At 47.2% G+C, this 27,045-nt stretch overlaps 3 protein-coding genes across 3 annotated transcripts in view; 1 reads left to right on the plus strand and 2 right to left on the minus strand.

The window, feature by feature from the left end:
* The window catches only part of AKNA (AT-hook transcription factor), a 39,115-nt gene extending 34,638 nt beyond the window's left edge, over positions 1-4,477 (plus strand). Inside the window, exons 20-22 of the mRNA XM_006865692.1 lie at positions 733-849; positions 1,068-1,260; positions 4,225-4,477. Coding sequence (XP_006865754.1) covers positions 733-849; positions 1,068-1,260; positions 4,225-4,477 — 563 coding nt within the window. The remainder of the gene's footprint in view (positions 1-732; positions 850-1,067; positions 1,261-4,224) is intronic.
* A 2,535-nt stretch (positions 4,478-7,012) lies between these two features.
* On the minus strand, positions 7,013-10,379 carry ORM2 (orosomucoid 2). Its single transcript, XM_006865727.1, has 6 exons — positions 10,266-10,379; positions 9,825-9,967; positions 9,512-9,582; positions 8,591-8,698; positions 8,344-8,447; positions 7,013-7,099 (listed from the first exon to the last, which is right to left on the minus strand). The coding sequence occupies exons 1-6, from the start codon at positions 10,377-10,379 to the stop codon at positions 7,013-7,015; spliced, it is 627 nt and encodes a 208-aa protein (XP_006865789.1).
* Positions 10,380-23,424: 13,045 nt separating this feature from the next.
* The window catches only part of COL27A1 (collagen, type XXVII, alpha 1), a 152,514-nt gene continuing 148,893 nt past the window's right edge, over positions 23,425-27,045 (minus strand). The window contains exons 60-61 of the mRNA XM_006865693.1: positions 25,869-26,087; positions 23,425-23,571 (exon numbers count right to left, since the gene is read on the minus strand). Of these exons, the coding sequence (XP_006865755.1) occupies positions 23,425-23,571; positions 25,869-26,087 (366 nt within the window). The remainder of the gene's footprint in view (positions 23,572-25,868; positions 26,088-27,045) is intronic.

Raw genomic sequence — 27,045 nt, forward strand, 5'->3', positions numbered from 1 at the left:
CTCTGCCTTCTAACAGGCCTCCCCACTCATTTACTCGGTTATTTATTTATTCATTATTTTCAAATTCAACAAACATTCTATATGTGCACATAATGGGATCCAGGCCCGGTCCCAGTGAATTGGCATCTAAGCAGACAATGACAAAACTATGGTCAGAACTGGAATGGGGGTCCACAGGGCTGGATGGGTGGGTGGGGAGACTTCCTAGAGGGAGTGCTGAGGCCTGAAGGAGAAGCAGACAAGCCCTGGAATCACCCAGACAAGGTGTTGGGGATTTGGTTGGTGAGAGAACAACAGTGCCCACCTGCTCCTTCCTGGTTCTCAGGCCATTCTGTGGCACGCCCACGTGGAGAACAGGTCTGTTTCACTGTGGCAGGATGGCAGCAGGTACAGGGAGGGGTCTGTCATTGGGAGAGCACGGGCTTGGGATCTGCCACTTCCCAGCTCTGAGACCTTGGCAAACTACTCATCCTCTTGGGGCCTCAGTTTCCTCATCTGTAAAATAGGGGCGGATGATGGTAGTTAGTTAGCCTGTTGCCTGCTGGATTGGATAAAATAATGCATGCGTGAAAGACCTTAGTGTCAGTGTTGCTGATTGACGGTCAGTGTTGCTGATTGCCCAGGTGGAGGCGCTGTCTCCCCGCAGTGGCCCCTGAGGAGAGTTCAGTGCTGGGCTCCAGGGCCTGGCTGTGTAGACACGGTCTCCTCCTAACACCTCTTTCTCCTTCTCAGGCACTGCTGCCACTAGGGACACATTGGGACCATCTCCAACCGATTCCCCCCGGTGTCCTGTGTGTCACCGAGTTGTGCTCCCTGCAGAGGGACATGGCCAAGACACCACCACCTCTGGTAGGAATCGATCTAAGTCTCTTCTCTCAGCCTGATACTCTAGACCAGGGTCTGGGGATCTGGGCAGATTCCCTGGGGTAGCTACTGTCCCAGTTTGGGACCAGCGTTGGCAAACCCAGAACCTAGCTCTGGCAGGAGAGGGTGGAGCACAGTCCCAGTTCTCTGCTGGATCTTCCCAAGTGGCCACACTGTATCTCTGTGCTGTCCCACCCTGACAGGAGCAGAAAAGACCACCCCAAGGAAGAACACACCTTCCAATTCCAGCCCCAAGCGGAGGAGCAAGCCAGCGGGGTCACCACTGTACTCAGCCCCCGGGCTGTGGTATCTGGCTGCAGCACCGACAACACCAGCCCCTCCAGCCTTTGCCTGTGTCTCCTCAGTGCCTATCCTGCAGTACCCACCAGCCACTGTGTAAGAGCCTTTTCTTCTCTTTGGGTTTGGCAATCAGACCCGAATGAGGGCTGCTGAGAACCCAAGCACTCATGTACTCCTGGGCCCCATCACAAATGGACCATGTGCAGGACACTCATGTGGTCCCTCAGCAAATGAGTATTCGCTGCATACCAGGGAAAGTGCTTGGCTAGGGGACACAGTAGGTACAGAGACTCTCAGAGAGCCTTGCAGCACCACACCAGACTTGTTTATCTAGGGGAATTGGGGCTGTTGCCCTGCAGTTACTCCTGCTGCCTAGCAGCAGAACTCGGCCACCGGGTTCAGTGTGCTACTGAGAAAGGTGAGTGGACCTGCACTGCCACCTGCTGGTCAGCCTCTGTATCAGCTCCTACACCCGAGACTTTCTAGCCTGGGATAGTTTTCTTGCAGCTTCTGCCCTGGGAGAGTTTTTTAGATAACTTTCAGGCCAAACTGTCTTCAAAGTTAAAAAAAAAGGTGGGTGCATGTTGGAACCTCAGAACTGCACCAGATAAGTCTCCTAGAAGGGAATGTGGGTTGTGGGTTATAATGAAATGGATTCAAGAAGCCTGTTTGTTGGATTTATCAACTTCATCTATCAGCTAGCTGTCACTACTTGTTCAGAAATGCTTAACGTGAATCTGGGTATGAATCTCAGCTCTGCCCCTTCCCAGATCTCTGGGCTTGGGCCTCAGCAGTTGGCACCTACAGCACATCTTCCGTGCCCAGGCAGTGTACAGAGACTTTTATCTGAATTTCCCCATTTGATCTACCCTATGAGGAACACAGGAGTCCTGGGCTGGCACTGTGGGTTAATGAGCAGAACTGCAAGGTCGGTGGGTCAAGCTCACTAGCCACTCTTCAGAAACCCTATACAGGGTTGCTATGGGTCAGAATCTACTCGACAGTATTTAACAACACCACAGCAACAATAAGGAACTCAGGTGGTGCCACAGCTAGCCAAAAGTTGATGGTCCAACCCCCCCACCCCCCAGCAACTCCACGGAAGAAAAACCTGGTGATCTGCTCCCCTAAGGATTACAGCTAAGAGAACCCTATGGGACAGTTCTCTGTCACATGGCATCGCTACGGGTTGGAATTAACTCTGTGGCACCCAATAACAACAGGAGATAGCTAAATATGGCCATTTTAGTTGAGAAACAGAGCCCTTGAAAGGATGTTCAGAGTCCCATGGCAGCCAAGGGCACTGGGCTTCGGGAACAATTAATTATATTAGGGTGGTCTCCTTCAGAAAAAACTATTGGAAAGCCTGCAGAGCCCAGTTCTACTCTCACACACATGGGTCACCATGGGTCAGAATTCACTTGAGAGCAACTAGTTTTAAAACTAACAATATTGAGCAGTTTTCATGTGTTTATTGTTCATTTGTTTATCTTTTTTGGAGAAATGTCCATTCGGATCCTATCGAAGCCCCTTTTACACACTATACGTAATGTGAGTTAGGAAGTAGAGGCTCAGAGAGAAAACCAGAGTTTGCTGAGCCTCTACAGTGTGCCAGGCAAGGTTCCTGCCCGCTTTTATTTAGGTGAATGCTCTTTATCTTCCCCTTTCTTTATTCCAAGGAGTCCTGATGTTTCAGTGGGTTAAATATTAGACAGCTAACCTCAAAGTCAAGGAGCTCTGATAGCGTAGTGGTTACGACTCGGGCAGTTCGAAACTACCAGCCGTTCCTCAGGAGAAAGAAGAGGCTTTCTGCTCCCATAAAGATTTGCAGCTTCAGAAACCCTGTGCAGGGTCACTATGAGTCAGAACCAACTCCACAGTACTTAACAACAACAACCTCAAACTCGGCAGTTTGAGCCCATGAACCCACAGAAGAAAAGATGAGGCTATATCTACTTCCATAAAAATTTAAAACCCTATGGAGCATAGCCGATAGAGTCACGATGAATGGATTTGGTTTGGGAGTTTCCCTTTATTTCACAATACACAGACCACACCCCAGCTTAGCCTTCTGCTGATTTCTTTGACCCCCAAACTTACTGCCCTGGGTGAATGTAGCTGCCACTTTTGGGGAGACCTGTGCTCATCTCATGAGCTCTTCAGCCCATCTCCCCAGCACTCTAAAACAGCCCCCACACTCCCACCGGGCTGGGCTAGGGGAGCACGCCCTTCCCCTCATCCCTCTCACATTCACAGGACCCTCATTCTACATTTCCCCAGTACTCGGTGCTTGTCAAAGGGGGCTCACAGGCACTGTCTTTCCAATAAGGGTAGTGTTGCTGCAGAGCCAGGATGATCCTGGTGCCCTGAGACCCTGGCTTTCAGACTAGAAGCTCCTAGAACGGAGAGTCCATATTGTTCATTTACCATTGCAACCCCAGGGCGGGATTCCCGGTCTGTAAGTCTTGTTTGTTACCTTGTCAGGGCGCTACCTGTTCTCCAGCACCTGCTCTGGGTCAGTCCCTCTCACTGATTGTCCCCCTTCATCTTTCCAGAGTCCCCGGCCTAGGTGCTAATTAGTCCCACTTCTGTTTCTAGCGGCCATCAAGGTGACTCTAGCTCCTGGCAACCCTACACACAGCAGCAGGAGACGTTGTCCTGTGCCATCCCAGTGATTAGTTGTGAATAGACCATTGTGACCCACGGAGTTTTAATTGGCTGATTTTCAAAAGTAGGTTGCCAGGCCTTTCTTCCTCTTGTGCCTCAATCTGGAAACTCCACTGAAATCTGTTTATTAGCACACAAGCGTTCACTGAAAATGTGTGGTGTCTGCTCCTGAGGTACACTGGCTGAGATTTCAACCTGGGCCTCCCTCGTAGGAGTTGAGAATTCTGCCATTGAAATACCACTGCCTTATAACCCCCTCTCAGAAATGAAGAAACCAAGACACAGAGAGTGGCCCCGCTGGGGTTTAGAAGTAGGTTTATTCCAAACACAGTGCTCCTCAGCGCTACCCCAGCTCTCTCTGAGACTAATGAGTGCACTTACTTCTCTCCTCAGGTACTATGTGTCCCCAGGACCTACCTCAGCCCAAACAGCCTCAGAGTGGCCCCCTGCAGCCCCCTCCCGTCCGGCCTCCAGGCACCGGCACTCCATCCAGCTAGATCTGGCCGGCCTAGAGGAGCTCAACAAAGCTCTGAGCCGTGCTGTCCAGGCCGCCAAGAGTGTCCACATCACCACCAAGCAGATGAGCCGCTCCCTGTCTGCCGACCTGCGCCAGGCCCGCGGCCTGCGGGGCTCCTGCCTCTTCTGATGTCACTTGAGGTGCACAGATGGGTGGACAGGTGGGGCAGAAAGCCCACCGATGCCACAGTCGCCTGGCAGGCTCCTGTAGACCCCTCACCAGAGTGTCTCCCACCAGCACAGACCCAGCTGTTCAGTGTTGGGGTTTTCAAATGGAGGGGCATCTACTTGGCCATCAGGACAGGCAACATCCTGGGGGCACCAGCAAGGCAACCTCCTGACCAGATGGAATCAATCTCTGGGAGTCTCCTCATCTTGTACTTGCCCACCCTGACTAATAATATGTATTTTATATACAAATGGACATTATTTTTTTAACTGAGGAATTTTCCTCATCCGGGATTCTCGTGTGGAGGCCATATAAGAAGGGACAGGGCTCTCTGGTCTCTGGCACAAAGCTGTCTTTCCAGAATCAGTGTCTCTGAGAAGGACAGGCTGGAGACCTTTGCTCCTAGGGACCCTTGATCCATGAGCTTTTGGGGGGACCATTGAGTATGTCAGGATGAGAGGCCTTCTGGCATGGAGACAACCTGAGAAGTGTGTCCACCACATCCCTCCTGGTACCGAGACACGTGGTTCCTCTGAGACCCTCACCTCAAGGCCCTCAGCTCCCTCTGGGACATTTGGCTAGTGACCAGCTACCAGCAGGCCCTGGTTTGGGGCTCAGACTGTGGTATTTCCCGCTCCTCACCCCGCAGCAGTACTTACCTCAGCATTTCTGGAATGTGTGTGCATAAATGATGTTTGTATATTTGAGGCATTTAAAAATCTATTTTCGTTATAAGGACAAATGAAGGAGAATAAATATTGATCTCAAAATAGAAAGAAAGCTCCCCAAACTTCCTGCGTTGCTGGTCTGTATCGTGACTGTGTTTCTAAAGTAAGGTGTGGGGGATGGAAGAGCGGGTACCTGCTGCAGGGGGAAATGTTGGGTGAACATTTTCTAAGTCTGCCTGCCTCCTGCTCGTGGTTTCTGTTTCTCATCACTTCCTGTGTTGGAAACGTAACTATTGAACTGAAGGGGCCACAGATGTTAGAAGACACATTACCCATTGTCAGTAAAACCACAGACCTGTGCTCTCAGTGCTTCATTTGTTCACCATCAATAGCAGTAGCTGCATTTATCCAGCACCTACGGAGCCAAGCACTTGGCATGTCATGCTCCATGTCGTCTGCACATCAGCCTTGGAGGTTCCCACCCTGCCCCCATTTTTCTGATGAGATTGAGGTTCCCTGGGGCCACCTGCCCAAAGTGGCTCATGAAAAAGCCAGGCTTTGAACCCATGTTTATGTGACTCCAAAAATCTATATTCTTTACTATTTTCTTTTTCTTCCTATACCTCAATTCGTATGTTTTTCTCTCTGACTCCTATTTCTAATTCACTTTTTAAATTTGATCATGCCTGCCTCTCATCTCACTCATTTCTCCCCTGCCCCCCAGGATTCTTTCTATTTTATTTTCCAGCAGATTCTCCTCAGTCGAGTTGAAAATGGTGTCTTACTGGAGGTAACAGTGAAATGGGAAGATATCTTCTGGGCCCTGCACCTCTGGGTCCAGACCCTTTGGGTTCCAAGAGGCTGTTCTATCTACTAATGTTCTAAGGACATCAGGATAGGTGGAAGTCTCAGTGTTCCCGGCACAGCAGTGCCTTCGTCTGGTTAGTGAAGGATGTTGGACAATTGGGCACATTGGAGCTTGGTTCTTAGGAGGTGCTGGTATGTGAGGGCTCTAGCCTGGGGTGTATGGTTCTGTCACTGTTGATGGTTTAGGCAGCTACATGTACAGAATTGTTCCACAAAATTCAGCCCAACTTTTCTTCCCTCTGACAGAAGAGACTATGAGCTCCTCTGGTCTGGAAAAAAGCTGGCCCTTCCTCATTGGGCTCCTAGCTTCAGGCTTGGCTCTGTTTAGGCCACAAAGTAGGCAGAACTTGGCATGGCCTATCTCAAGGGAAGGGCTCCAAACATGTTTTTAAGATGTCATCTGGTTCCTAGGGAGTCACCCAGACCCCCAACTAGGCCTCAAGCCCTCCCCAGCCCTGGCCCAGGCCACAACTCCTTGCCAGGAGGTTCAGGGCAGGCGCCACAAGGTTCTCCCTACCTTTATAGTCCAGCCCCTTCTAACCTGCCTCCCCAGGTAGCCAGAGTGGTCTGCCTCAAATAAGGTCCTTCCTGATTGTGTCCCATGCCTGGATCCCCACTGCCCTTGATCCACTTCACTGCCCTCAGCCTCAATCGTGTCTTCTCAGGTCCTTGACTGGCAGGGGGAACAGTAGGTTTACCTAGCTTCTACTACGTCAGATGCCTCTGCCAGGAAGGCTTACTGGAGCTGGGCTCCCTTGGAACCTGGTGCATCTCCTCTTCCTCCATGGCACGTGTGCTTGGTCTTACCCAGGAACTCTTCCCACCCAGAGCTTGACTCAGGGCAGCTTCCACATAAGTGAATGAACGACAGAAAAAACAACAGACTACTGACCAGGTTGTACCACAAATATGGAAGCTTTGTTGAAGGCTGGTGGGAGGATGAGGATGGGTCCCTAAAGTCCTAAGCCAAGACTGGGTCCACTGAGGACCCCTTTTTCCTCTTCTTTATCGCTTCCTCATGCTGCTTCTCCAGTGGTCCACACAGATCCTAGAAGACAGTGGGGAGAAAGAAGTTATGATAAAGGGAGGCTTTCTGGGGGGATGGCGTAAATTCTGGACTCTGGAACATGTCTTACTAGGACTCCCAACTCTGACTCTGCCAATTCCTGTCCTGGTGACCTTGGGAAAGTTACTTTCTCTCTCTGAGCCCCAGCTTATTTATCTCCATAGTGGAGACTCAAACCCTTAAGAACAGCTGGCATTTTCTGAGCACTTATGACCAGCCAGACCCTATGCTCTGTCTTCTAGATTCTTCACAACCATTGCTCTTTATAGAAACCAAGGCTAAGAGCTGCCACGTGACCTGACAGAGGTCACCCCTTAGCCAAGGAAGGTAAGCTGTTGACCAGGTGGTCTGCCTTGGTGCCTGAGCTCCTAGTCCTTTCCCAGAGTCCCTGTGGGGGCATGACCTCAGGTGGTAAACTGATGAGACATTTTAAACTCTATAATTATGAACATATTCCATGTATGAGGAGGCTTTAGAAAATCCATGGAAAGATGGACTTAAAAGAGAATGGAATTCCTCTACGAACTTTTTGAAGCCACCATGTATGTCAGCAAAGTGACAGCAGCTCATCGATGTTGTGACTTCACAGAGGAAGAGACCAAACAACGATTGCCACTTACCACAGACTTAGAGAAAACCGTGCCAACGGTAATGATACAGGCAAGTCTCAGGCAAAGCGGGGACGGTGGCCCGGACTTGAGCTCTCCCTGCCCCAATCCCGCTGGCACACGAGTGTGAAACGGGAGCAGGTGGCAGTAGAAACCAGACAGATAGCAACCTCACGTGTGCAGAGTAGAACTGCTTTCTAGACTTTGTGAGGCCTTTTGAGAACAGATGACCAGGCCTGTTGTCTGAGATGCCTCTGGGTGGGATTGAACCACTAACCTTTCAACTAGTAGTCAACACACAACCATGCGCCATGTGTGCTACCCAGGGACCCCAGTGTGGGTCTGCTCCCCAATTCCCACAGCCATGCCTTTGCCATGCTCTTCCCCTCCTATTAGCCTCTCAGCACCTCCCACCTGCTCTAGGAGTTTCCCCCTCTCCAATACTCCCTGATTTCAGTGGCGGTGCCTCCTGGCTCTCATTTACCAACATGGGCCCATGTGAGGTCAATCAGTGGGAGCTTGTAAGTAGAATGGCCTGCTTTGCGGCCACCTTGGCTGATGGCCTGCCCTCTCTAGGCCTTCAGGATTGCCCGAAGTGGGGTCAGCTCTTGTGTTTACCTTTTTCCCATCAGAGTATAGGATTTCTGTCTCCTGCAGGTCCATGCATTTGAGGGCATCATAGAACTCTCTTAGCTGTTCCTCAGACACCTCCGGCTTGTTAGCTGCAGTGTGGAGCAGGAGACTGGGTGAGGATGTGGGGGGACTCAGGTGGAACCCCAGGCAGAGCTGCAGTTCAGGGAACCCAGTCCTAGGGGTGGGTGAGTCTGGGGCGGGGCTGGGATGGGTTGGAGTTGAGGGTGCCTACCATAGAAGACCAGCCCCCGGTTCAATTCGTCTTCTGGGAAGAAGGAAAACATGTAGGTCTTGGGGTCCTTGGTGAGCAGCAGGTGGGCAAAATGTTCTATGCCCCATTCTGGAGGAGAAAACAGTCAATGGGGTGAGACCATGAGGAACGCACGATTTTACAAAATAGGAAACAGATGTGCTAATTTGTGAATACCCAGGGTTCACCTGAGCCAGCATGTCCCCAGCTCCTACCTCATACAGGGTGCTGTGCTGACAACTCTACATACATACAGGACACACATACCTACACCACACACAGAGAACACACGACATACATGGAGCACACATGGAACATATATGTGCAGCATACCCAATACACATGAACATGGAATCATAGGAGCCCATATAGACTGTATATATTCTCCCCATTTTACAGATGAAGGAAATGAGGTCTCAAGAGGAGCCTCAGTGTTGTAAGTGGCATTGGTTCAGTTTCATCAGCATTTGTGCCCCTACTGTGTGCATCTTGGTAGTGATGAGTGAAGTCACATGGGCTGTCCCTTCACTTCCAGAGCACTGTAACCAGTAGTTAAGAGAGAGGCAGGTCTGGAGCCAACCTTGGGTTTGAATCCTAGTTCTAATCAAAGGGAACTGACGACATCTCAGCGACTCACAGTTTGTTCTTCTGTAAACCGGGCTTCGGGTCATTTGTGGGTATTCCATGAGTTAACTCACATCAAGCACTTTCCCAGTGGCTGGCACTTAGCAAGACCTCACGACCTTAGCAGCTATTACTGCGATTGTCACTGTGTGCAGGCACTGGAGCCATGGAGGTATCAGACTCTGCTTCCGGTGACCTCTGGCCCAAAGCCTCCCGGGTCCTCAGCCCCAGTCCTCCCTTCCCCACGCGATAGTCTCCAGTCTCAGGACCAGTCCTTACCATATCTGGAGAGGGTCCCGTTCTCCCGATGGACCTTCAAGTAGCTAGAGTTATAGATGCACTGGCCCCGGCTAAAGTCAGACACGAGGTGGGAGAAAGGAATCAGAGGCCAGGAGACGGACAACTGCCCAGCAGCCTTGAGGGGCAAGAGGTGTTTGGTAACAGGAGTCAGCCCTCCCTCCCACCCTAAGAATGGAGGCAGGACCAGGAGGGACTTGCTCATGGTCTTCTGGCTGCAGGGAGTGAAAGCCAGGAGTGGGTGCCTGGGGTGGGGAGGGCGGAGAGGGCAGGGGCTGGCAAGTGGGGTTCTCACATGGTCTGGTACTCCTTGATCAATATCACATCCTCTGTCATGTTGGGGGTAACATGAAAGAAGGTCGCCTGGATCTCTCTCGATGATTCCTTGTATTGGGGATTACGTAAGGCCGAGGCGATGTAAAACCATTTGCCTGATATCTGGGGAGAAGCCAGGAGCTGGTGATGGGGGTCTTGGGGCTGAAAGGAGACAGCTAATCTCTCTTGTTCCGTTTTGCATATGGGAAGATAAAGCTCACCTTACAAATCAGGCAACCCCATAGGCAATCCCAACCCACCCATGCCACATGCCTACACAAAATCACCCCTATTGAGATGGAAGGCAGCTTACAGCTGGGCTGGTCAGAGCTTCACCCCCTGGCACCCAGAGAGGAAAGGACAGAGCCAGGAGCAGAGGGCAAGCATTCAGCAGTAGGGCAAGGGGATCCCTGGCACTCACCCGCTCCAGGGTGTCATTGGTGATAGGCGCAGCCTTCAGATTGGCACATGCTATGTCCTGGGCGTCCAGCAGAGGAAGGAGGCTCAGGACTGCTAGGGCCCAGGGCAGCACCATAATGAGAGAGGAGGCACCTAGAGCCAACCAGACTGAGAGCTCACGGACTTTTATAATGAGCTGTAACAGGGCTGTGACAACCTGGTGAGCAATTGCGAAATGCCTTGTACAAAATCTTCCTTCCATCCCCCACACTCAGCTGCAGGCAACTCCTCCAGGCCCAAGTCTAACGTGGGTCCCTGAGGTTGAAGGGTTACATAGGTCTGAGGATCTGGCTGATTCAAGGCCTGACTGAGGAAGCATGGGATGGAAGTGGTGCTAGTATGCATGAATTCTTAGGTTTCAATGGAAGGTCACCCACTTGGCAACCTCATGTTTCCATCCAAGTCCTGTACCTCTGAGCACCAAACCGTGCTGATGGTGCCTTAGAGAATTCCTATCTGGCATGGGGATGGGAGTAGGGTGGGGGACACTGATTCAAGTCCAGCTGAACATGGTCACAACTGTGGAAGAGGAGAAGTTTTCATGGGCCTCAACACAGCCATGGAAGCAGGCACTTTTCCAAAAGGAAGTGACATATAAGTTGAATGTCAGGTTCCAGAAACTGTGCTTCTTGAACCATCTTCCAACGCCTGAGATAGATGACGCCATGTTGTCCCCATGCAATGTCATGGGAGCAGGGAGCGTGGCTCTCTTTTCAGTGATTTATCCACAGTCCCGGGACAGTGCCGGACACATAGTGGGTGCTTTAAATATTATAGAATGAATGATATGACTGACTGCCTGGGATCATTTCTACCTGATAAGGTCAAGTCTCTATCCATATGATTAAAGAATTTTAAAAAGTATTAAGAAGACAGCATATTAACAATTATATATTCCTAAGAATTATTCTATCAATAATTGACTGAATTCTTAATAAAAGCCCTGTTGTGGTGCTGCAAGGTAATGCACTGGATTACAAGGTTAGTTTAAACAGAAAGGTCAGTGGTTCGAGCCCACCAGCCACTCCTTGGAAACTGGCAGTTCAAATCTACCAGATACTCCTTGGAAACCTTGTACAGGGTCACTATGAGTCAGAATTGACTCAATAACACTTAGCAACATTCTATTAATATGTTTTGAATAATTTTTCATGTTTCAATATATCAATTGCTGTTAATTATAACTCATAGTTAACCATGTATACCCGAGTAGAACTGTGCTCCAGAGGGTTTTCAATGACTGATGTTTTGGAAGTAGATCACCAGGATTGTCTTCCAAGGATCCCCAGGGCAGCCGAGCAAGTGCATTTACATCTCCCAGGGACTCTTGTCTGTCATCATCTTAATGGATCCATAGCCTCTCATGGACTTAACAGAGTCTAATCTCCTTACTCATGTTCTTTCTTTATATATTTTAACATTTTATGTTGTGGTTTTTCCTCTGATGATTGTATTGTTCTTATTGTTGTTATGTATTGTTGAATCAGTTCAGACTCATAGCAACCCTGTATAGGATTTACGAGGAGTGGCTGGTTTGAACCTCTGACCTTGCAATTCAAATTGACCTTGTGGTCTAACACTTAGCCTACAGTGCTGCATACCATCAAATTGCTGTCTAAAAAGCATAGAGATTACTAATCAGGCTGCGAACCACAAGGTCAGCAGTTCGAAATTACCAGCTGTTCCACGGGAGAAAGATGAGACATTCTGCTCCCGTAAAGATTTACAGACTTGGAAACCCTGTACAGGGTCGCTATGAGTCAGGACCGACTCCACGGCACACAGCCACCACCACCTAAAAGAAAGAAAGGAAAGCATGTGCTAATGTCAAGAGTTGGACATGCATGTTCATAGCAGCATCATACACAATAGCCCCAAACTAGAAGCAACTCAGAGGTTTATCAACAGGTAAATGAGAAAACAAATTAGGACATCTTTATACCATGAAACATGACTTAGCAGTCAAAAGACTGAACTCCTGATCAATATGACAATATGAATGAATCTCAAAAGCTTTGTGCTGAGTGAATGAAGCCAGACTTAAGACATAGTGAGTGATTCCATTCACACAGAGGTCTAGAGCATTCACAACTAATCGACAGTCATAGAAATCGCATCAGCGGTGGCCCAGAGACAGAAGAGCCTTTGACTACAAAAGAGCACAAGAGAACTTTCTGAGGTGGTTGGCAGCATTCTACGTTCTCACTGTGCTCGTGGCTGCACACACATATACATTTGTCAAAACTCATTGAATTGCAAACCTAGAAGGTATACAAATTTTACCTCAATAATTTAGACTCTTGGTGTGGCACTGTAGGATAAGCACTGGACTTCAAACTACAAGGTTGTTGTTGTTATGTGCCATCGAGTCGGTTCTCCTCGGAAATCTTGTACGGGGTCACTATGAGTCTGAATGCACTAGATGGCACTTAACACCAACAAAGTGATTGAAGGAAAAAAAAAGGCCTTTCCCCAAATAGAGAAAACAAAAACAAGAAAAATGATATTTGTATCTGTGCCAATCTAGCAATGCCTAAATGAATCTTTCCCCATATCCTTGTCAAAACTGTAATTTCCTTTTTTTTTTTCTAAGTTCATTTTTGATTTTTTGTCAGCTCAGTGAGTTTTTTTGAAATTTACCTTGCTTTAATGTGAGTCTTGAAGGAATGCCTGCAGTCCATCGGGAGGTAGAAGAGTGTGAGAAGTGTCAAGGAACTGGACGAAGCATGTGAGTGAGAGAGCCGGTGTCTGGAGTGGATGTTGGAGAGGCAGGCAGGAGTCAGGCCTGCAGGACAAGGAAGCCAGGCCAAGGAGTGTGGGACACTGAGGGGGAGTGGAAAGATTGTAAGTGAGCTGGGGAGTTTTCTCTTTAGAAAGACCACTCTGTTTGTCTTTGACGGGGAGCGGGGGGCAAGTAAGGTTTGGGGGAGGAGAGTAGACCTGGGAAACCAGTTGTGTGAGATGGTGGGGACAGAGTCAAGATTGTTTATGTTAAGAAGAGGCTGACTGCAGTGTAGAGACTGAACCACCATTAGATCTGGACCCCTGCCCCAAATCCTGAGACATCGAGGGCCTCACACACACACACACATACACACACACTGTATTAAGCAGTCCATAAGCACCACTATCACTGGGACCTACATGTCCATTTCCATGGTCATCACTGCTCAGGTCCAGTTCTGTACATGTGTTGCAGACTAGAACTGCTCTATACGGTTCTCTTGGGTGTATCTTTTAGGAAGCAGATCACCAGACCTTTCTTCCATGGTGTCACTGGATGAGTTTGAATCTACTAACTTTAAGGTTAGGGTGAGTGCAAATGGTTGCTCCACCCAGGGACCTCCTTCACAGACCTGAACATAGTACAATGTTCTCCATCTCCTTACATTTCCATGGATGCTTTTGTGCCTCTGTGGATTGATGCTCTGAGGCAACCTTCCCTTGCCGGTACCTAAATCTGGCCCTGGCACAATGTCCAGAGAAGTGTGGCAGCATCATAGAGTGGTCAACGATTCGAGCTCACAAGGGCAGCATTTAACCAAGGACAACACTCAGAAGGGCTGAGAAAGAAGGAGAAATGGAAACAAAAAACAACAGGGAGGAAGTAGGATGAGTGATGCTACCGTGAAGTCGTTGAAATGAAACAACATAGAATGTAAAACAGATGATCTGCACTAGAAACCTTCACTCAATTCACGATAAAAAGTTGAACAAAAGAGAAAGAGAAGTGTGGCAGGAGAGGAGCCAGAAACTCCCTTAAGCAGTGTAGGGTGGTGATGACGGTCTATCATGGCTCTACTGCTTGATAGCTGTGTAACCTTGGGCAAGTTACTTAACCACTCTGTGCCTCCATTTCTCCACCTGCAAAATGGAGATAATAAAAGTACCCACTGGGTTGTTATGAGAATTAAGGGAATGAATATTTGTGAAAAGCTTATTAAATGAAACAAATTTGCTTTAAGACTTTGCTGATTTTAATAATCACCACCATTTGTTTAATGAGAAAGCACGGTGGGGAGGAAAGCAAGAAAGACTCCTGCGTTCAATAAATACTCAGAGATTGCAAGTTACACACCACTTCTAAATACATCAAGAGGCAAAACCATGTGGAGCCCAGGTTCAGTAGCTTCATTCCCCACATTGGCTGGAAAAACAGTGGCTGGGAGAAGTGAAAGGGCATGGCAAAGGTCATAGTGAGTTTTAGTTTTAGGCAATCCGGGAAGCACACCATTTGAAACCATTCGTTTTCTGGAAATAATCCATTTTAATGTTTCTTCTCCAAGGTCAGGTTTAACTCTGTATCTGATGACTAACTTCTGACCTTCTAAGTGAGCCCTGGCAGTATAAACAGGCCACGTTAGGAGCTCTGTGCCTGGGCTGAGGAAATGTCCCAAAAGAAGATTTGCTCAAGGTCAAATCCTGTTGTGTGATCTCAAGTGACTTACACAACGTGCTTGGGGTTCAGTTCCTCATCTGAAAAACCATGTGTCACATAGGCTGTCTGTGCATGAGATGCAAAGGTATGGCACCGGCTTTGCAGTCAGTGCGAAGACCTTGCAGCCACTATTGTTCTCCATGCGGCTTTTAGAAAGTTGTTAAACGAAGTTGTCAACCATATACATGAAAACCCAGTTGAATATCCTCAATTTCATATGGTTCATCCCACTATATGGTCTCTGGGTGGCACAAATGGCATAAACTGTGGCCAAAATCCAGCCAGTGGTACTGTGGAAAAAATGACCTGCTTCCATAAAGGTTCCAGCCATGGAGTGGTTCTATTTTGCACACATGTAGTCACTAGGAGCCAGGATTGGTTCTACCCATGAGACAATAACAACAATAATACCCTATATTCATTTAATAATTGTCCTATCTGGTGGGCAAACAAAGCAAGGCGAATCATTCCCATTTTGCAGAGGGAGAAACTGAGGCCCAAAGAGAGAGCCTCCCAATTCTTGTAAGAAAGCCTCCCAATTCTTGTCCACACCTCCTGCAGTTTTGGAACACTGGGCTGTTGCCTTGTGGATGTGAATGCCCATGCCTGGTATTTGATTTACTGTGGACAGAGCAAACACAGGCTGGCCTGGGTTTTCCCCTGGAGTGGACCGGGCCTGACCTGAGGGCGTCCACCTTGGCTGTTTCCTGAATGAGTACTCAGTTGTGCAACGGAATTAGTAATCATAGGTACTGCCAGATCAAGGGAGCTGCCTTCTGCCCCCAACAATCCTCACCTAGTAGGAATAAACTCACTGACCGTGTCACAGAGGGTCTCCTGGAATGGGGGACCCAGCCAAGAGTTGCTAGTATCATGGTTTTAACCCCTTCCATGTCTTCCAAGCCACACAAATGCTACTGATGCCTCCAGAGCCCAGGCTGATGTGCAGACCTCTCTCTCGTCTTCCTGAGTAGGCAGCTCCATTGCAGTTCAAACCCAGTGTGGCTAGCACAAATCCTTGCTCTTCTGTGTAAATCTGTGATTTGTCCTGTTCCCAACTCAGTATCCCAGATCTCCCCACTGCCTATTGCATCCAGCCACATGAAGCACAATGCTACCTTTCACCTCTAGGAACACCAATGGCACAATGGTTAAGCACTAAGCTGCAATTGCAAGGTGAGCAGCTCAAGCCCAACAAGAACTCTTTGGTAGACCTGACAATCTGCCCCTGTGAAGATTTGTTGTTGTTGTTAAGTGCCGTAGAGTAGGTTCTGGCTCATAGCAACCCTGTCTAGGGTTTCCATGGAGCTCCTGGTGAGTTTCAACCACCAACCTTGCAGTTCAAACCGACCTTGCAGTCCAGCGCATTAGCCCACAGCACCACACCAGGACTAAAAACCCTATGGTACGAGCCATCCGATTGGTTCTGATTTACGAAACACTGCTCAGACCTACGTTACCCTCAAAACTTTTCCTATATTTGAGCCCATTTTTATAATTGCTGCGTCAGTCCATCTTGGTGAGGGTCTTCTTTTTATTCACTAACTCTATGCTTTAACAAGACTGATACCCTTCCCTAGGGACTGATCCCTCCTGATAACATGTCTAAAATATATGAGCCAAAGTCTCATCATTCTGCCTTTAGGGAGCATTCTAGGGACTACTTCTAGAGAGTACTTCTTCCAAGACTTGTCTGTTTTTCTGGAAGCCCATGGTAAAATCAGTATTCCTCACCAACATTATAATTCAAAAGCATCAATTCCTCTCCAGTCTCCCTTATTCATTGTTCAGCTTTCACATGCATATGAAGTGAGTGAAAATACCATAGTCAAGGTGCACCATAGTCCTCAAAGTGACATCTCTATTTTGTTTTCTTATATCACTTTAAAGACGTATTTTGCAAAAGATTTGCCCAAGGTAATATACCACTTGATTTCTTGACTGCTGCTTTCATGAGCATTCATTGTGGATACAAGTAAAATGAAACCCTCAACAACTTCAATCTTTTCTCCATTTATCATGATGTTGTTTATTGATTCAGTTGTGAGGAGTTTTGCTTTCTTTATGTGATCCATGCTGCTGTCATTGACCTTCATCAATAAGATCTTCTTCCCTTTCAGCAAGAAAAGCTGTATCATCTGCATATCGAAGGCTAATGAGCCTTCCTCCAGTCTTGATACCCTTTTCATATAATCCAGCTTCCCCAATTATTTGCTCAGAATATGGATTGAATAAATTTGGTGAAAAGATACAAATCTGACTCACATTTTTCCTGATTTCAAACCATGTAGTATTCCCTTGTTCTGTTCAAATGACTGCCTCTTGGTATATGAACAGGCTCCACATAAGCACAGTTAAGTGTCCTGGAATTTCCAATCTTGGCAATATTATCCAAAATTATTTATGACCTGCACAAATGCCTTTAGAGTCAATAAAACACAGGTAAACATCTTTCTGGTAGGTCAGATGTGGGTTCCAGTCTCAACAGTTTACCTCATTTCCTAGCAGCGATACCAGAACAAGTGCAGGTCAGCCAGACCAGATAAATGTGAATTTCAAAGGCTTCTAGCCAAGATTCATCTGACATCAGTAATGATAGCCCTCAATCCACATTCTGTTCTGAATGCAGCTTGAGTTTCTGGTAGTTTCCTACCAATGTACTGTTGCGATCATTGTTTAATTATGCCTTTTTGGCTCCCCTCTATGCATTCTCATATGCATGCGAAAACTGGACAGTGAATAAGGAAGACCGTAGAAGAATTGATGCTTTTGAGTTATGGTGTTGGAGGAGAACATTGAAAGTGCCATGGGCTGCCAAAAGAACCAATAGATCCATTTTGGGAGAAGTGCAACTAGAGTGCTCCTTGGAGGCCAAGATGGCCAAACTTCATCTCTCATACTTTGGACATATTGTCAGGAGGAACCAGTTGCTGGAGAAGGATATCATGTTTGGTAAGGTGGAGGGTCTGGTAGCGTAGTGGTTACGAATAGGGCTGCGAACCTTAAGGTCAGCGGTTCGAAACTACCAGCTGCTCCGCGGGAGAAAGATGAGGCTTTCTACTCCCGTAAGGATTTACACCCTCGGAAACCCTGTACAGGGTCACTATGGGTCGGAACCGACTCGAAGGCACTTAACAACAACAACAAGGTGGAGGGTCAGAGATAAAGAGGAAGACCCTCAACGAATTGGATTGGCCAAGTGGTGGCATCGATGGACTCAAGCGTGGTAACAGTAGTGAAGTTGGCCCAGGATCGGGCAGTGTTTCAGTCTGCTGTGCATAGGGTCGCTATGAGTCGGTGCCGACTCTATGGCACCTAACAACAACAACATGCATTCTCTGACTCTGAGGCTCATCTTGGGGATTCACTTCCTCACTATCCTGTCCCTGCTGAGATTATATCAATTGCCCCTCTTTGTGTCCACCCTCCCCACCAGTCACCTGGCCTTCTTTTCTCCTCAGAGCCCCACACAGACACACTGCCAGATTCACCTCTGGAACTCCAATTAAAGCCCACACAGAAGAGGGGCTTGATCAACGTGCCTCAAGGAAGTGCAGTTGAAAGTTCCGGAGAGTATTTGCTGATCTAATTAGAGTGGCTGCTTTACTCTTTGCTTATAGCAGAGAATACCAGGTACTCACAGAGCTTTCCATCTAGTAGGAAAAATAGACATTAAAGTGACTGAACCTTCCATACTAACTGGGAATCAGAATCCAACAGCTGGACAAATTCTTTGGGATGATATTACATGACACATTCTAAAAGTGATTCAGGAGCTAGACCATCCTTGCTCGTCAGTTAAATGAAAAAGAATACTTTTATCTCTTCATCTCTGAGTTTGCTTCCAGTGTTGAAAAACCATTTTCCAGCCCTCAGATAGTGCAGAGCCATGCTTCTTAGCCCAAGAGTCTCCAAAAGAACTTGTTAAACACAGATTGCTGGGTCCCACTGTGACAAGGGTCACACTATTAACAAGCAGCTGGTCATTGAGATCCAAAAGTCTAACGCACATTAATAAGATCTTTATCAGCAGTTTGACTCTAGCTTTGCCGTGGTTTATATGTGATCTCGGGCACTTCCTGGGATCAAAGACTTTCCTTCTTAGTAAAATGGAAGGAAGGGTGTATCTTGGGTGGAAGACTCTCCAAGTCCTTCCAGACTTCACCTGCTGGGCTCTGCAGCGACGCATCTCGGACTGTGACAGGGCAGCTGTGTTTGGGGCAGGTGTCAAGGCGGGTTGCACGTACACTGACGAGACCAGGGTACGAAATGCAAGTTTTTCAAACCTAAAATCCCTGATGCAAGTGCACCTACTGTGTTTGCTCTTTCTCCTAGATGTCAAGGGCAGAGAGGTCCAACTCATCCAATTTCCCTTGCGATCTGACCCGAGGGTCAGATGTGGGTTCCAGTCCCAACAGGTTACCTCATTTCCCAGTAGGGTTGCCAGACCAAATGCAGGGCGGTCAGATAAATGTGAATTTCAGATAAATAGCAATTAACTTTTTTAGTTTAAGTAAACCCCTAAGGCTGCACAGGATAGATGTACTTGTTACTCATCTACAATCCATATTTACCTGGGGAGCCTGTATTTAAATTTGTCCATTCTCTCTCCCAGGCTCTCACTCACTTATTCCAAGCTGGGTGGTTTTGCAACCTCTCTCAAGAAGCTCACAGGTGCTTTACGACCCTACTGCCCAGAGGAGGGAGCAGGATGCACTTGGCCAGGCTGCTGAGCACCAAAGTGGAGCCCACAGGCTCCATAAAGGGGCTCTTCAAGATTCAACAAAGCTTGAGTTTTTATGTGTAAAGCTCATCATGATAAATGTTTCTAAAAACTTGTCAAAGGATGGCTGTGAAAAAAACCACTAGGACTGCATGTTGCAAGTGGAACCAAAACTCATATCCCATAGATGATTTGATGAAACATCCTATGGATGAATGGTCAAGTCCTTTACCATGACATTTCAGAACTCATTATTGCCCCAAGAGTGTCATACAACATTTGGGGAAGGAAAAATCAAGAGCTGCTTATAAAGACTTGAATAGAAGCAAGTGAGGAAAATATTTTATTTGACATTGATAACCTTATTTTACAATAAGATTATAATGTACGTAGAAAATGTAGAATGTAGAAAATGTGTGTTTGGATAATTAAGATATTATTTTCTGGGTGATACAGTTTTCGTTTTTAAAGTAGCTTCATTATTAGTCACTCATCAGACCTGGTTGTAAGTACTTCCAGGACATAAAGTTCTCATCTTGTCAGTAAGCAGTTCATTTGTGGATGGTGATTCTCTGCAGAGGTCCAGATCGCTCTGTACTAGAGAACTAAAATCAACTTACCTGACCTCCCCTTCAGAATCTGCCCTTAGGAAACAGGTCATTGGGATATTCTAACCCGTGAATGCTAAAGAGTGATGGAATTGTCCATTATGGGTAAAGGTTTTTCTTTCTGTAACCCTACTTACTAAGAATAAAATTCTTATACGCAAACGTTATTAAAATTACTTTTACCTTCTGAAAACTCAAATAGCTATGTAGTCTGTGGTGCTATTATTCATTAAATCTTTGTTGGCTACAAAATACAACAGTGAATGACTTGTCACTGACGCTCTAGAGAAAGAGTGGGAGAGATGCCCATATTTATAGCTCAGCTTGGCAAGATGCCCATCGCAAAAGAATTGAAACATGGTACTATCTTGTCAACAAAATGGCAGTTGTGTAATGGCCCTGTACTTTTCAATGAAATTATTATTCAAGATTTAAAAACCAAAAACAGAATCTCACATGTAAGAACTGCCCTTGGTGCCACACTTGTGACAGTAGTCAATGGTGAACAATCTACATGTCCACCAGGGAGTGAGTGAACAAACAAACTGTGGTGAACATACACAGTCAAACAGTCCTCAAGCATAAAAGGGAATTAGTGATCCACACTACAACGTGGATGAACCCTGAGTGCACTATACTGAGAGAAAGTCACCAAAGGCCATATGTTGTGATACCTGTACACGAATACTCATTGGAGGCAAATCCATAGAGGTAGAAAGCAGATTCGTGTTGCCAGGGGTTCGGTGTGTGTGAAATGAGAAGTGAGTGTTAAATGGGAGTATTGTTATTGTTGTTAAGTGTCGTTGAATCGGTTCCAACTCATAACTATCCTGTGCAGGGTTTTCTGAGGCTCTAAATCTTCACAGGAACAGAAAGCCCCATCTTCCTCCCGTAGAGCGGCTGGCAGGCTCGATCCCTGGACTTTGTGATTCAAAGTCCAGTGCCTATCATACGAAGCCACAGCGCTCTTCTTCAATGAATATAGGACGTCCTTTTGGATGATGAAAATATTCTGGCACTAGATAAGGGTGTTGCTGATACAATACTATTAATGCACCAGATGTAACTAACGGTAAACTTTATGTTTTGTATAAACACAAATCCATCCACTGCCACTGAGGGGATTCTGACCCATAGTGACCCTACAGGACAGAATAGAAATGAAGTCAGAGGTTTTCTGAGGGTGTAAATTTTACAGACGCAGACTTATCTTTCTCCTGTGGAGAGGCTGCTGGGTTTGAACTGCTGACATTTCCATTTGCAATTGAATGCTGAACCCACTGCAGCACCAACGCTCCTTATGTTCTGTATACTTTATCACAATACATTTTTTTTCTCTCCTATTAACCTCAACATGCCTCTTCCCTACAGAGCTCAAGTTCCCTATCTGTTAGCAATCCCCAACCCAAGGCACCTCATCCCTCCTTGCGTCTCTTCCTCCTTTGGTTGAGCATCCTCCCCAATAATGTGCCCAGAACTCACCTTCCAATCTTTGGGAAGAAGCACATCACCACTGACAGCCATTCCATTGCCTCAGTTTTAAATATTTATTTAAAATCCAGAAAGGAGTAGAAATGGAACCCACTGGGGTTCTAACACACTGACATATGGACAGAGACAAAAACGCGGACAGCAGAAAAACCCAAGAACTAGACAGAGGCCAGACTGAGACTGGCGGCAAGGGGAAACTGAGGGCTGAGATGAGGCCCAAGCTGCTACAAAAACGCACTTCCGTCAGAACGCACTTCCGTCAGAGCGTCCGGGCGGGGCCAGAGAGGAGAGTGTCCGGTTGGGAGGGTGGGCCAGAATGAGGTATTAAATAATGAAAACCAAATCCAATTCCCAAAGAGACACAACTTTAGAAAAATACACAAATATAGACTTTCACATACATTTTGCCCGTCTATGAAAGTAATTATAGTTAAGATTACCTCGCTATCCAACTTGAACGCTGATGTGTTGTCTGACATAGCACAATTCAGATTACACTCAATATGGCTCTAGTGCTGAACTGAGATTCCCATGGCTAGCCTTTCCCTCAGTCCAGTTTACACTTGGAGCTCATGACACTGGCTTTCTAGAGAATGTCATGACAATGAAAGCAAGAAGGTAAGACCTTTTCTTGTCAGGTGCTGTTGAGTTACCCACTCACAGCGACCTTACACACAACAGAATGAAAAACTGCCCGGTCTTGTGCCAACTCACAATTGTTACTACACTTGAGCCCATTGCAGCTGCCACTGTAGGATCTTAGGTAAGGCCTTAGGGTTGCATTTTGTGGCTTTGGGAGATGGCTCAATATTTAAGTCCCACCTCCCAGACCAGACTTGACCAATGACACACTCCTTCCAGTGCCTCTCCAGGACACGCCCTCCATGGGAGCCTAAGTGCCCTTCAGGACCAAGAAAGGCCTCCCCCTGCCTGAAGGGGACAGACATTTCGAAGTCCATAAGTTAAAATGTCAATCTCTCTACTGGGTTCTAGCAGGTTTCGTTTTGCTTTTTTCCTCTTTAAGCAGATACTTGATGAGCATTAGAGTGATGATAGGAAAAATTTTTAAATTTTTCCCAAGATGTGGACAATGCCCCACATGAAAAGTTTTCTTCAAAGCCTGTGGCAAAATGGTAGCACCTTTAGAATCTTAAATAGGGTTGTTGTTATTTTTTGTTGTTGTTGTTGTTTTTCCTTTAAAAAAAAAAATCACAAACACTACAAGATAATTTCGAGCACCAGCGATTTCACTGTGGGAGGTAGCAATGTGGGTCCCCCAAGCCCCGAGGTCTTGCCTCTCCGTTTCAGGGAGCCCTCACTTCCCACCCCCTGGCTGCTCTTTCTCGTGCTCTCACCTCCTTCCCAGGTGACACAAAAATAGTAACACATCTTCTTTTTGTTTAAATAATATATATATACTTCTTTCCTTTTCACCTTTTTTCATGTCTCCTTCCTAATATTGCACATCAAAAGCTCCCTGGCAGGGACCAGCTGATGAGAAGCCCCCTTCCCTCAAGTTGGCTTGAATGTGGGGCTCTCTGAGCAGGAAGCTGGGGAGGGAAGGGGGTGGCCATAGAGCTGGCAGACAGGCCATGGGGCTCAGGTGGGTTGCAGGCCCAGCTTGCTCTGGCTGGCTCTTTGGTCTTTGGGACTGAGCTGGGAACCATTGCTCCCCAGGATACCCTGTCATCATCTGCTATCCCCACCCACTTCTACAGGGTAGACAACAGTTTGGGCCTGCCCAAGAATCCCTGGGTGGGTGGGCTGCCTCTCCCGGGCCCACCTGACTCTAGGTACCCTCCTTTGCCTCCTCCTCCTCTTCCCTCCCCAATGAGGCCTAGAGGAGCCAGGAGGTCAGAGGTTAGAGGAAGCACGCAGGTCCAACTTCCAGGCGGTACTGCTTCTCGGATGAGGCAGGAGGGAGGTTGTCCACACTGACAATGGGCAGCTGCTGGGGATCCTGGGACCGGAAGGTGAAGAGTGTCTGATGCCAGCGGCCATCCTGGACCTGCAGGTAGGACGAAATGGTGACATACACATCAACCACAGCTCTCACCATTCCTCAGAGACATTTCTCCTCATACTTCTTATTTTTTTTTTTATCTTTTAAATTGTGATTTGGGTGAAAGTTTACAGAGCAAATTGGTTTTCCATTCAATAATTCATGCATACTTTGTTTTGTGACATTGTAATCCCTACATTGTAAAAGCTCTCTTCTCCCTCGGTTTCCTGTTGCCATTTGTCCATTCCCCAACCCCCACCACCCCATCTTTTCTACCTCTGGGCTTTATTCCTGGGCAAGTGCTGCCCTTGTGATCTTGGATGGCCGATTGTTCTTGTCTTTGACTTCTTGATGGCTACTTCACCATAGCAACAACCCATTTTTGGACATTTAAATTGCTTCTTTTTTTTTTTTTTTTTTTAAAGTAAGGCTGTAATGGGTATCATTGTTGCTAAATCCTTATGCTCATTCTTTATAATTACCTATTTCATATACGTGAGACCACACAGTATTTGTCATCTTGTGACTGAGTTATTTGGTCCAGCAAAAAATGTCTTCAAGGCTTAGCATGCTTCAGGAAATCACATTTCTTTAGGGCTGAGCAGTAGTCCACTGCTTTTTGTTTATCCACTCATTTGTTAAGGAGCTCTGGTAGCGTAGTGGTTACAAATCGGGCTGCGAAGAGCAAGGTCAGCGGTTCGAAACTACCAGCTGTTCCGCGGGAGAAAGATGAGGCTTTCTGCTCCTGTAAGGATTTACAGCCTCGGAAACCCTGTACAGGGTCACTATGAGTCAGAACTGACTCCACGGCACATAACCACCACCGCCACTCATATGTTAATGGGTCCTTGGGCTGTCTCCACCTGTTTGCTTTCGTGAATATTGCTTTTTGGTCCCTACGGTATAGCTTAGGATTGAACTGCTGAGTCATAGGGACATTCTATTTTTAACTCTGTGAGACATCACCATAGTGTTTTCCCAAAACGGTTTTATCATTTTACATTCCCACCGTATCCTTTTCAACATCTGTTGTTCTCTTTTCTGATCAACATCATTTGAGCAGGGGTGAGATGGTATCTCACTGTAGTTTTGATTTATATATAGGATCAGCACTGGACTGCTACCACAAAGTTGGTGGTTCAAACCTACCAGCTGCTCTTTGGAAACCCTCTATAGGGTCCCTATGTGTCAGAACTGATTTGATGGCACTTAAAAACAACAAGAAAAATTACAAATAACAATGGGACTCTTTCCCTTTCAAAAGGAAAGCGTCATTGGTCGCTTGGATATCCTCTTTGGTGTCTGTTGTTGTTAAGTGCCTTCGAGTCGGTTCCGACCCATAGCGACCCCATAGCGACCCCATACAGGGTTTCCGAGGGTGTAAATCCTTACGGGAGTAGAAAGCCTCATCTTTCTCCCGCAGAGCGGCTGGTAGTTTCGAACCGCTGACCTTAAGGTTTGCAGCCTGATTCGTAACCACTACGCTACCAGAGCTTTTCCCAGGAGAAATTCTAGAAGTGGAGCTATTGGACCTAAAGACTTTGGATCAGTGTTACCTCATTGTTGCTGTCCAGAGAGCCTCTACCGATTTATCTTTCCCCCAGGAGCTTTGTGAGGAGTCCTGGTGTGGTGTTATAGGATAAGCACCGGACTGTAAACCACAAGATCCAGCAGTTCAAACTCACCAGCTGCTCTTTGGAGACACTACACAGGGTCGCTGAGTCAGAACTGACTCCACAGCACATCACGATAACAAAGCTTTGTGTGAAATGCTTATTGTGAGCATTTCAAAATGACCAAAGATGTCAAGAGAAGAAATCAGCCTTAACAACGCAGGGGCAGGAAGAAGAGGAAAAATGTATCCTCCTTTAAACAGTCTTGTAAATAAGTACAGCCTCTATCAACTTTAGAATTTTCACCAGCCCAGACTTTCTCTCAAAAGATTCCCAGAGAGGATAGTTAATAAGTGATCTTATACAACTATTATAATAAAATTAGCATATGAAAATTTTATGCCAGCACATACCCCACATATATAATTACATTAACATGTTGTTATTTACATTGAGTGGATTCTGACTATGGCAACCCAAGTGTGCCAGGTAGAACTGCCCCCTAGGGTTTTTAAGGCTGTCTCCTGAGGCGCCTCTGATGGTGTGAACCACCAACCCTTTGGTTAACAGTCAAGCTACTTAGCCAATTGCTCCATTCAGGGACTATAAAAATTATTATGTATATTATTACAATGCTTAAATACTACAAAGTGTTCCCACTGTCCCAGCACGAGGGGCTCTGAGAGTTACCTTGCAGCCATCCATGGATACCTCTGGCCTGAACTGACCCCCAGCTTCAAAAATCTGTCCATTCCAGGCCCGGAAGCGCACAGCCTGCTTGGCTGGGATCTGCCCGGTACCCTCCTGCCACACGGTCATGTTAAAGCAGTGGATGGTGATATGCTGCGTCACCTCGGAGCTTAGCAGGTGCAGAAAATTCATCTGGACCCGGCTGACCGCAAACTCGACCTGTGGGGGAGACGCAGCAGTGAGGTGCAGCCAAGCTGGCCACTGGGACTCTCAGAAGCTCTCGTGCCCAACCATTCTTTCATCTGACATCCATCCCAGCCCTGTGTGAGAAGGGCAAGAGGGGCATGTGTCCACTTGGAAGAAAGGAAACTGAGGTATAAGACAACTAGTCCCATAGCCAAGGCATGACCGGGAAGGAAGGAGCTCAGGGTCCCCATGTTATCGGATACCTCCCTCACTGTATGGGTGACCTTTGGGACTGAGCTGGGATCAGGGAGGCCTGGAGAGGAAGAGGACCTTGCCCAAGATTGGGAGGCCCTTGTAGAGCTGAAGAATGAGCTACACCTCCCGCATTCTCTCTTGAGTCCCCAGGCCCCCCAGCCAAGAGCCCTGTGGAGGTGGGGAGAACACCATGCTTTAGGAAATGGCAGGGCTTAAAGCAAACAACAGGGCAGGTTTTATGGCTCCAATGGTCTCCTGGGGAGGGCCAGGGCCTCTCTCTGCTATTGTTCCTGATGGGGATGGCCACCCAGGTGGACAGTTACATTGCCAAGTCATGTGTGGCGCCCACACCTCAGAATCAGAGGGGAGAGGGTCTGCAGAGGTCACTGAATCCCTGATGGCCTGGGCATTCTGGCTGCAGGGGCAGCAGCAAGCCTTCCCGGCTCCCTGTTGACCCCTAGTACCTGGCTCAAGGCCTGGGACAAGGGAAGAACCCAGCTAGCAGACCAGCTGACTGAAAAGGCTGCTTTGACTAGAAATTCACAAACTCTGCTCCAATCAAACCTCCCCAGGGAAGCTGATGGGATGAGACTCAAGGGAGCGTTGGGTCCCACCTCCCCTGTATCTAAAGAAGCTTTTCTCACAGGGTCATGTACTGTCCCCAAGTATGAAGGACCTGTTGTTGTTAAGTGCCATTGAGTTACTTCCAACTTAGAGCAACCCTGTATAGAGTTTC

Source organism: Chrysochloris asiatica, unplaced genomic scaffold (assembly GCF_000296735.1).
Source record: "Chrysochloris asiatica unplaced genomic scaffold, ChrAsi1.0 scaffold00081, whole genome shotgun sequence".
Taxonomy (NCBI): Eukaryota; Metazoa; Chordata; class Mammalia; order Afrosoricida; family Chrysochloridae; genus Chrysochloris; species Chrysochloris asiatica.